Raw genomic sequence first — 11,734 nt, 5'->3', positions numbered from 1 at the left:
TTCCGGTGAGTTTAGGTTTAACACTGCTTTGAAACAGTATTAAAGATTTTTAGGGTGAAATTGATGTGTCAGAAAGCCTGAAGTGATGCTGGTCTCAGAGGGTGGTATTGTCCCCTTTGGTGATGTCCAAGTCAAATTTCTGAAACTTTGAAAGCCTCCTTTTTTCAATGACATGCAAGTCACACTATCACGTTTCAAATATATTGAACTCAAGTGTGAAACGAGTTGTAACAGTTCACTTCTGGAAGTTAAATTCCGCCTGTAACTGCCTAGATGTATGTTAGGGAAACAATTTATGCTTGGGAAATGCTGGCGTGCGTAATAGATTCTGGCTTTCTCTGTGCAACATTGAGTGAAAGATGACAGCAATGACTTCATGTTATGCACTCTTGCCCATTTTATTATGCTTATAACTCTCTGAATGACAAAGACATTTGATTTCTCAAGTTGAGAAAAATAGTGTTTAGGCGTGTGAACACATTCCGCCTTGATGTAAAAAATACAGTCATGGTCTTATATGAGACAAGTTAACATCTCAGCGGGAGTAGCTCAGCAAACTTATGAAGAAGTGGTGTTGTTCTTGAGTGGTTAGGTTTAAGACATCAACTTCATCATACGTACAGAGACATCTCTGACGAAATAGAACTGGTCCGGCTTTGCCCCAGCATCTCTCTCGGTAAAGTTGTAAATGCTGGCACCATCGATTACTAACTGGAATAAATCGACCATTACTGTAATTTACTTTAAATGTTTGAACCATCCTCGTAGACAAAGTATCAACCATATGCTTTAGAAATATAAGAAAATGTTCTTGAATTTGTTATCTCGAGTATATTTTCTTTCTTGTGACGAAGACTGTAATTCTAAATTAAACCATATAGGTTCCAAAGGATAACATTTTCAAACAAATATATACCATAATAATCACACAAACTGGACTGCCAAATAAAGCTAATGTATATACATTCCCATGATATAAATACCCTGTATACATCTGTTTGCAATTTACATTCCACTGATACATAAATCCTGTATGTCAATACTGTCTTAAGATTACATTCAACTGATATATTAACCAGGTACACTCTGCTGTCTGAAGTTTAAATTCCACTGAAAGATAAACCCAGTATTCTACTCTGTTTGCCGATTACATTCTATACATACCCTGTATACTCCATCTTGAAGGGTTATTTGGACCTGAGATTCTTGTCCAACCTCCATTGTAAGATCGGTACACAACTCTCGGTTCCATCTTCCATGTAACTTCGTGTTTAAGGCGATCTTTTTATAAAACCCGCGAAGCCAATAGCGAAATTCTGAGTAGAACAACACATCTCCTTGTTTCAATATCCCGATACCCCATCTGTAATAGTATGTTAGATGAAATGAGTAGGTATTTTGGCAATATTTCAACTATATAAGAGAACCACTTTCACAAAGTAAAGCAAAAAGATAAAGATTCAAAACACAAAAAAACACAAGACTAGATACCGATTAGAACAAAATTCACAAAAAGGCACATGCACAGTAAGGCAAAAGGATAAGTTGACATGTTGACAAGATATATCCATATATGTTTGCATATATTAGTACTAAACGCAACACATATACGCAATATCAGCAAATGTTAAAACAACTAAATGCTTAGCAATGTCCATATAAAGGTTTTTTTTCAAAATTGTGGCCATTAGGATAGTTGGATTCGAACCTCTTGAACAAACTTAGGTTTCGTCATTAGTTGGAACAGTCAGAACAAAAATGTCTGAGTAATGGCTGTAAATATTTTGTCATGAATATGGACGTCCTAGCGGCCACGGAATAAAATTCGGTTTCGAACCTCTTGAACAATTTCAGATGTCATCATTGGTGGGGACAAGCATGTAAAAATATCAGTTTCATTGGTCCTTTGGATTCTGAGAGTAAGATGTTTATGATGGAAGAACGGCCCACAACATAAGCTCAGATGCTCCCTTACATGGGCAACCAGATTTTTCGGATTTGTTGCTTAATGAAAGGAATCCCTTGCGAGTGCCTCCAAATTAAAGAGTTTATGCTGGCACTAAATCAATTATTATAAGATGATACCGAACATGTTCCAGGGGGTTTAAATCTGGGCTCTTTGCTGGCCAGGGTAGAGTCGTTATTGCATTTGCCCTGCTGTAATCAGCGACTGCATGCGAACGACGAGGCCCGGATGTACACATAAGTGAAACCTTTTGGAGTTCATCCTTTTAAGTCTCTTTGTTAAAACTCACCTCATGATAGCAACTGCTGGTTACATACATATGTGGTATCAAATATGGGTAGTGGGGATAACGGTTTGTCATGAAATATACACAAAGAAAAAAGTAAAGCACATCCCTATTTCTGAACCATGACAAATAGCAAAAAGCATGACTGACCACAGGAGCTGGGCGATACCAATGTCATCGTATAGAACAAACATTTGACAATGAATAAAGCAGATATTGGTGAATTAAGATTGAATTTACTGACAAAAACATCATGGTAACACAGGTACAGTTTTTTACATTAGACAATACCCCCAAAAAGTATGGATTAAGGATTAAGTAAACGAGTTACGTTTGATGTTTCATGTCCAAATGTTTCTTAAAGTGTCTACTTGACATGACACGTGAAACAGATCAGTAGCAGGTATAACTGCCACGTGCCCGGATGACGCATTCCACTCTACGTCTCATGCCTCCAGTCAGATGTTGGAACTGTTGATCGATCAACAACAACCACTCCTAATGCAATGCTGCTTCCAAGTGGCGGAAATCTTGTACAGGAGGATCTCGTGCCTGCATGCGCCGCCCCAGAATATCCCAAACATCTTCCAGGGGTTTAAATCTGGGCTCATTGCTCGCCAGGTTAGAGTCGTTATTGCATTTGCCCTGCTGTAATCCATGACTGCATGCGAACGACAAGGCCTAGCATTGCCCCGGATGTACTGAGCCCCCGTTAAGTTGTCCCTTATGGTGACCAAATCCAACCTGCAATCATGAGAGACACATCCCCAAACTATTAACGAGCCCCCAGTCGGTATAATGCTCCTGGAGGTGTAGGCCGTGTTCCGGTGCCTCTGAACCATCAGTGACGTGCAGCAGAAAGTGACTTTCGTTTGATCAATGGATCCATCTCCAAGTTCTCAGACTCCAGTTCTGTCGCGCAATACATCATGCTAAACGAGCAGCTTTGTTGTGATATCCCAACAAGGGACGCTTTATGACTCGTCTAGCCCTCAGTGCTGCAGCTTTCAGCCGGTTTCTGGCATTACAAGACATTCCTGCGTTATGCATGCCGATTATTTGCCATCTTGTGGCGTTAGATAATCGCCTTCGTGCCATGGTCACGCAATGTCATGGAATAACTGTTTAAAACAATTTTAACATTTGGATATACTGCTTTTGGAGATACTCGAGCATGCTGCAAGGGCATACCATGCATAGCACGTAAGCTTTCGTCACGCATGACTGATTACATCATAATTGTTCCCATAATTATATCTTTCATGACTGTTACAAATATTGGGACCAAACAATAATTAAATATCTTAGGGTGTGTTTAACTTTTTTTTTGTATATATCATTGCGTTTATAATTTGTGGTGCATAAGCCATCATATGGTTGTGAATGTTTATTGAGGAATCCATTTTTCTTCCAGCAATCTGTATTTATCAGTTTTCTCTTGTTAATGTAATAAAGGTATATGGCACGGATCTGACATAACACAGAGGTGTTTGTGTCGGGTTATCTTAGAAACCAGATAATCACCAAATCTATATTTATACCAATTAAATCTGTTTAAAATATATTACCACTACCCTAATTTTGATATGTGTGATCCATTTATACGAGTTTAGACATCATTGTTAAAGCACTAGTCATTGAAAGGATTGTCTCTGAATATGTCATTGCTGGTATGCATTAAATTTATACGCAAAAGCAATGCCCGACAAAGTCATATTTATAGATAGTTATCATTCGGTACACACACCAAACTCAGATGATTGGTTGGTTGGTTTGTTGTTTAACGTCGCACTCAGCAATAGTCCAGCTATATGACGGCGGTCTGTAAATAATCGAGTCTGGACAAGACAATCCGGTGATTAATATCATGAGCATCGATCCACGCAATTGGGAACGATGACATGCATCAACCAAGCCAGCGAGCCTGGCCACCCGATCCCACCTCACGAGAATCCCGGGCAAGGTGATGTCCTCAGTATCCCATGCTTGTTGTAAGAGACGAGTAAATGGATCGACAGCGTGAGATATTAATACAAATATACCAATATTAATAACACGAATATCTGGTCCAGACTCGAATATATAGCTTCAATATTGTTTAACAAACAACCAACGTTCCATTGGCCCCTTATTAACATGTTTTTGTTTGTTTGTTTGTTTGTTTGTTTAACGCCGCACTCAGCAATATTCCAGCTGTATGGCGGTGGTCTGTAAATAATCGAATCTGGACCAGACAATCCAGTGATTGACATCATGAGCATCGATCCACGCAATTGGGATCGATGGCATCAACCAAGTCAGCAAGCCTGACCACTCAATCCCGTTTGTCGCCTTTTACGACAAGCATAGTCGCCTTTTACGGCAAGCATGGGTTGTTGTAGACCTACGAGGGGTGTTCATTAAAGATTTCCCCTGACCCACTTCCGATGGACCTAGTGGAATGAAACTTGGCATAGGTATTAGTCTTTCTCCACATAGGAACCACCAAGAGTTACACACTTCTCCCATCGTTTTATGCAACTATGGAGACCTCGCTTGTAAAAGCCCTCATTTTGCGTCTCAAACCAGGACTTGACTTCAGAAACCAGTGTTTCATCATCTGCGAAACGTTTTCCCTTCAAAATTGACTTCATGGTTGGAAAGAGGTGGAAGTCAGATGGTGCAAGGTCAGGATAGTAAGGAGGATGTGGAAGGATTTCATAGCCACAGGACCGCGCTTCTGTCTGGGCAACATGAGAGTTGTGTACTGGAGCATTGTCTTGCAGGAGACGGGCACCCTTGGTCAGCATGCCACGCTTCTTAAGCTTGATAGCGTCCCGCAATTTCCACAGCAGTGAAGCATAATAAGCTCCTGTAATTGTGGTACCCTCTGCCAAGAAATCCATCATCACTACTCCGTGCTGGTCCCAAAACACCGTGAGCATGACCTTGCCTGCAGAGGGTTGGACACGTGCCTTCTTTCGGGGTGGTGACTCCACATGCTTCCATTGCATCGACTGAACTTTAGTCTCAGGATCATTGTGATGGACCCATGTTTCTTCCTGTGTGATAAGTCTGTCAAAAAAGTTTGCCTGGTTTTTTTGGCACATGTCCAAAAGATCCTTTGAGCAATTGACTCGTTCCTGCTTTTGGAAAGGTGTGAGCAACCTGGGAATCCATCGTGCAGACACCTTATGTATGTTCAACTTGTCATGGATGATTTTTTTCCTCAGACCCTACACTGATTTTGACATCTTGTGCTAACTGGCGAACAGTTATACGTCGATCTGCCAAAATGGCGGTCTCCACTTGATGGATAGTGTCCTAATCAATGGCTGAATGGGGGCGACCAGGAATGGCAACTGTTTCCACAGATGTCCGACCACACTTGAACTGGCGATGCCAGTGTTTAACAACGTCATATGATGGGGCATCTTTCCCATAAGTTGCTTTCATGTCATCGAAAGTTTCTTTTGGTGTGCGACCTTTCAAATATATATACCTAATCACTGCTCGGTATTCTACTGGTTCCATTGTCACACCCTACTAGATCATAACACCTGTAAAAGTGGTAAGATTAATAGTTTGGTGCTGCAAATTCAGACGTAACCCATAGATACATGTATCATTACACATGTGAAAGTTCAACCAAATATGATAACCCTAAGTGGTTTAGGGGAAATTTTTAATGAACACCCCTCGTATGCTACCCCGGAATCTTCACAAACTCAGATGAGCAGACATAGACCTTTATTGTATACTTTTGACATGGGCCATGAATACCATGAAAAATATGACTGACCTGAGCAGATTCAGTCATCTCTATAGTTACATGTTCAGTTTACTAATTCTTTTGAAAAAGGTGATCAGTTAATCACTTTGATACATTTGTAATATCTTGGTATTCCATCAAAATGGATATAACATTGAATATAGTCTTGGAAAGCCAAGACAAGTGATGGCTCAAATGAACGGATGTTAGTAGTCAAGGTAGCCGTTTCCTGGACGAAAACAATAAATCAACCAAATGTACACGTGAGTTTGTTAACATTCAGGAAACGGCCACCTTGACTGCTAACACCCGTAAAACAAACTCACGTGTACATTTGAATCTATCAACGAAATGTACACGTACAGGAAACGGCCACCTTGACTGCTCACACCCTTAAAACAAATACAAGTGTACATTTGAATCTATCAACGAAATGTACACGTGAGTTTGTTAACATTCAGGAAACGGCCACCTTGACTGCTCACACCCTTAAAACAAATACAAGTGTACATTTGAATCTATCAACGAAATGTACACGTGAGTTTATTAACATTCAGGAAACGGCCACCTTGACTGATCACACCCGTAAAACAAATACAAGTGTACATTTGAATCTATCAACGAAATGTACACGTGAGTTTATTAACATTCAGGAAACGGCCACCTTGACTGCTAACACCCGTAAAACAAACTCACGTGTACATTTGAATCTATCAACGAAATGTACACGTGAGTTTATTAACATTCAGGAAACGGCCACCTTGACTGCTAACACCCGTAAAACAAACTCACGTGTACATTTAAATCTATCAACGAAATGTACACGTGAGTTTGTTAACATTCGGGAAACGGCCACCTTGACTACTAACACCCGTAAAACAAACTCACGTGTACATTTGAATCTATCAACTAAATGTACACGAGAGTTTGTTAACATTCAGCAAAACGGCCACCTTGACTGCTAACACCCGTAAAACAAACGTGTACATTTGAATCTATCAACCATACCCGTGAAGATCCGGGGTAGAATAGGTCTTCAGCAACCCATGCTCGCCGTAATATGCTTGTCGTAAAACTAACGGGATCGGGTGATCAGGCTTGCTGATTTGGTTAATGCCCAATTGCGTGGATCGATGCTCATGATATTAATCTCTGAGTTGTCTGGTCCAGACTCGATTATTTACAGACCGCCGTCATATAGCAACAGCAAAGACGCATGGCGGTCTTCGAGATGGGAACGAGCCTTGTTGTAGGTTACCGAAACATGCGAGTGGTGACACATGTTGCCTGACGGTGACGTGGAAGCAAAATTGGGTGTATCGCTGGACATCGGGGCCGGATGTTTTGTTCCCTCAACAAGTTGAGTGCGGTTCTGCCATTTATTTGTCTTAACCCAGGAATTGTCCGAGCTGTAAATGTGTCAGTTTGATATGGATTCCGCAGATCCGCAGACAGGATACTTATCGGAAAACACCGACTTTTCTGCCTGTTTCAAACACTGATTCCTTGATACAAGATCGGAGCATTCAAGATAATAATTTGTGACAAACACTGGACATTCGTGTGTGCACTGACTTTGCAATTATATTGCTGCTGCCACATGTTTTGACCCATGTATTACACATTTTACCCAATGTATTGTCTTATGAATATGTAAAAATGTATCTTGCGTATTTCAAAATAATTCGTTCGTTGATCTTGTGTGATTATTAAAGGATTTCACAATCTGGTTATGTACGTATAATTCTGGGTTAAGTTTCATGTTTGAATCAACATCTAACAACTGCCATATGCAAATTGTCTTTTAGTTACAGTCCATCACATGTTAATTGACCCGTGAAGATCCGGGGTAGAAGAGGTCTTCAGCAACCCATGCTTGCCGTAAAAGGCGACTATGCTTGTCGTAAAAGGCGACAAACGGGATTGAGTGGTCAGGCTTGCTGACTTGGTTGATGCCATCGATCCCAATTGCGTGGATCGATGCTCATGATGTCAATCACTGGATTGTCTGGTCCAGACTCGATTATTTACAGACCGCCGCCATATAGCTGGAATATTGCTGAGTGCGGCGTTAAACAAACAAACAAACAAACAAAAACATGTTAATAAGGGGTCAATGGAACGTTGGTTGTTTGTTAAACAATATTGAAGCTATATATTCGAGTCTGGACCAGATATTCTTGTTATTAATATTGGTATATTTGTATTAATATCTCACGCTGTCGATCCATTTACTCGTCTCTTACAACAAGCATGGGATACTGAGGACATCACCTTGCCCGGGATTCTCATGAGGTCAAAGGTATGATAATTTATATATTATGAAATAATATAGTATGAAATAAATGTAATAAAATATTATGAAATATCAGGAATATAGTTCAAATAGGTCTGCATTTATTACCTTGTACGTCTTGTTAGTGTTCCTTTGAATATCAGCTGAAAGCCTCTTGTTGGACCGCATGGAAATGAATACGTCTTTTCAACCTACAACAAACATACAAACTAATTTTGTCAATATGTTTATTCCCCGTGTCAGAAATACGTAAAGGAATTATGTTGTGTATGATCGCATGTGCGACAACAAGCTCGATTTAATTCAATTTGTGGTATTATGCCTAAATTATCCGAATCACTGAGTTAAACCTGCGTTCATGTTTACCATCACAGCGCAAGATCCTAAAATACTGAGACGGAAATTTGTTTTCACCTACCGGATTGTGCCACCTGAACCGTTCACACAGACCTGCCGGAGTCTCCCACGATCCAGATGACTGGCAGGTGCTGGTTACATTGTTGTGGCAGACTTTGAAGTCCTGTTCACAGGTATACCTGGAGTAGGTTGCCACAGCTCCATTGTAGTGACCATCATACGTCATGGTGGCGTCTCTAACAACGGGGGGATGACCACACCCTTGAAACTCTTGAGAAGATAAGTCACACAGCTTTGTATTAAAATCCACGTCAATATGTCAAAAGGGATGTTGTTTTAAAACATAAAACGTCAACATGCGCGAATATTCAGTTACGATTACTTACTAAAGGCTAAATAGTGATGGCAATTACATGAATGGATCACGGAATCAATGATGACACCAGGTCATGTTTTGTCTTCAGGTTTAACCCCTAAAGAACAACTTGTTCGCTAGACATTCAGAGTGTCCTGAAAAACACGTGTTTACTAAAAATATATACTGTAAATCGTGAAATTATTGCGTCTCCAAAAGAATGCAAACACTGGTCCCTATCCCAAAATGCGACTCAATATGAATGCGACAACCCCCTCCTCTCAAGCATCAGTGGATTTATATCTGAAGTATCTACAACAAAGGTCGAAGGCCCTGAACAACATACAAGCTTTCTACAGATTTTCAAGTGATATTTCAGGAAACAGAAAAGTCAAGTTCAATGTTAAGGAACGGTTGTCATTGATTGGTAAAGAAAACAACAACAAAACTGAATAATTTTGCTTTTATTTTTGTCATTATCGGTCAGGAAACCATCTATTTTATATTAATCTCAATCAGACTTTGACGATAGTTTGAAAAATAATCGTCCCCTTTTCATTTGTATTTAATGTATGTATATAGCAATTTCAACAAAGTGTCCTTCGAGAGCAGTTACATCAAACTGACTCGATTAAAGTACCAAAACTCCGAGGCTTGATTGTGGGCGACATTTGTTAAGTATCTGATATGATTCTGAAGTATGCGTTACTCTAAGAATGTTCATAAGGGTGGAGAACAACACAAGAAGATATTAACATTACCCCTTTTGGTAGACGTAAACCTTTGCGACGTAAGCATTCTACTTATATGTTCAATATCTTTGTGAAATACGTACTACATTTGCGTTTTGGTCTAAATTGAACAATTGGTGCTCCGGAAATGCTTTATTATTCTACATAATGTATCAAACTACGAATAAGGATAGCAATTAGGCAGCCAGTCAACATAATTTACAGTATTTCCAACTGTAAATAGACAAAAATATCCCATTGCGTGTGTGCATCTCCTGCAAAAGGCAGGTAATGCTTTGGTAAAATATTGATTACCTGGAACACATGTTGCACTACCAAGTCGAGTTACTTCACACCGGGTGGTTTTGGGGCATGCTCTCTGAGAGCATCGACCAGTGAGAGACTTGAAAGGAAAGAGATAACAAGTGAATAGACGAGTTTGATTAAAGTCGAAAAATTAATAATGTTCGTAATTGCACTTCGTCATGGAAAACGTATTTGTTGTAAAACGATGTTGGTCGTTCTTTTTTTATGTCCGCATGTTCTCGAATTTGAAATGTGCAAACAAAAAAATTGATGCTTTCAAGTTAAATAACATTCTCAGAAAATAATCAGATCGCCAAAATATCCCACAATATTTCAAATTTCAAGAAAACATAAACGCCAAACCCCTTTTCATAATCACAAGAACTTATAAGTTACGCAGAACGTGGTCCATGTTGTAAATTCTTCTACTTGTGGCTGACAAGACTCGTCATACAGCTACCAACGTGTTAGTCATATGACCACAATTGATTTCTCTATTGTAAAGTCTTTGAAAGGCATTCTCTATTGTTGACAATAACAACCTTCGTCAGTTATTCAAATATTGATAAAAAATATCCTGCAACCAATTGATATAACAACTATCAAATCCTTATGGATGCTGTCGAAGCATATACCGAAAACTTTGCCATAAGAGAAAATGAACCTGTTACCTGTCTGTCGGAGTGGGATAAGACAGTGCGTGATGTTGCCATTGGTAGAAAAGCACAAACTGATAATGAGGAAACAGAATAAATAAATTCTGCCCCTGCCAGCTATCATCCAAAGTCTGGCTGCCCTACAATAAACGTTCGTTGTTGTTCCTAACGACAAGACAAAGATCCGGGGTAGAAATGCTCTTCAGCAACCCATGCTTCATGTAAATCGCGACTATGCTTGTCGTAAGAGTCTCGCTGACTTAGTTGATGCATGTCATCGTATCCCAATTGTGTGGATCGATGCTCATGATGTCAACGCTGGGTTGTCTGGAATATTGCTGAGTGTAGCGTTATACAACAAACCAACCAACCAACCTTACCGGTTATAAACAACCCTGAATAACCCGACATGCTGCGGGATCCCTTAAACACAAGGTGACATGTAATTAAAAAGTACTGTGTGCACAAACCTTTGGCCAGTGTTGAATATCACTGAAGAGGAATCCAGTCCTGTCAACAACAGTACCAGCATCACTGTTGTTACTGTTGAGTAAGCAGGTGCGCGTTTTATTGTCAAATCCAAAGGACAGGCATGCCGAGGACATGAGACATATTGATGCACAGTCGTAGAGAGACGGACTCCTGAAGATGCTGAACACCTGGTGTTCCATGTACTTGTCACGCTGAACAATAGAATCCACGCTAAAACATATATTGCTATGGACCAACTTTATGATTCCCAAAATTAGGAATACAAGTGCACCATTGTCAGACGACATTTTCCTCACCTGAATCTTCAACTGTCAAGTTGCCACTAATACTCCTTAATCATATTGAACTTTGTAACATTGTCAATAACACCGCATTTTAATTATATGCATTAAATTACCTGAAAACTGCTTGTTGATAAGAAAAAGGAGTATGCTATCTTTGAAGTGCTTAGGTGAAATCAATGAACGAGACAGATAATGCATCGAAATCAAAATTTTAGACAAATAAATTGCAGCTGGGAGATCCTTCTTTAGATTTC

General features: G+C 39.8%; 1 protein-coding gene across 1 annotated transcript; it reads right to left on the bottom strand.

Annotated features, from left to right (window-relative positions):
- Window positions 1–594: 594 nt before the first annotated feature.
- LOC139446452 (uncharacterized) lies at window positions 595–11,483 on the bottom strand. The gene is made up of 6 exons (XM_071227770.1): window positions 11,175–11,483; window positions 10,058–10,145; window positions 8,718–8,926; window positions 8,408–8,490; window positions 1,165–1,363; window positions 595–711 (listed from the first exon to the last, which is right to left on the bottom strand). The coding sequence occupies exons 1-6, from the start codon at window positions 11,481–11,483 to the stop codon at window positions 595–597; spliced, it is 1,005 nt and encodes a 334-aa protein (XP_071083871.1).
- Between the last annotated feature and the right edge of the window lie 251 nt (window positions 11,484–11,734).

Source organism: Haliotis cracherodii, unplaced genomic scaffold (assembly GCF_022045235.1).
Source record: "Haliotis cracherodii isolate W230 unplaced genomic scaffold, xgHalCrac1.p SCAF_10, whole genome shotgun sequence".
In the NCBI taxonomy this organism is placed as follows: domain Eukaryota; kingdom Metazoa; phylum Mollusca; class Gastropoda; order Lepetellida; family Haliotidae; genus Haliotis; species Haliotis cracherodii.
The sequence above is the reverse complement of the archived record's forward strand: the minus strand, read 5'-3'. Positions and strand labels throughout refer to the sequence as shown.

Coding starts and splice junctions, on each gene's coding strand:
- LOC139446452 (XM_071227770.1), bottom strand. CDS start 11,483: ATGTCGTCTGACAATGGTGCACTTGTATTCCTAATTTTGGGAATCATA. Junction 8,491..8,717: donor GGTTCAGGTGGCACAATCCG/GTAGGTGAAAAC, acceptor TGTTTGTTGTAG/GTTGAAAAGACGTATTCATT. Junction 712..1,164: donor TTCAAGATGGAGTATACAGG/GTATGTATAGAA, acceptor GATTTATTCCAG/TTAGTAATCGATGGTGCCAG.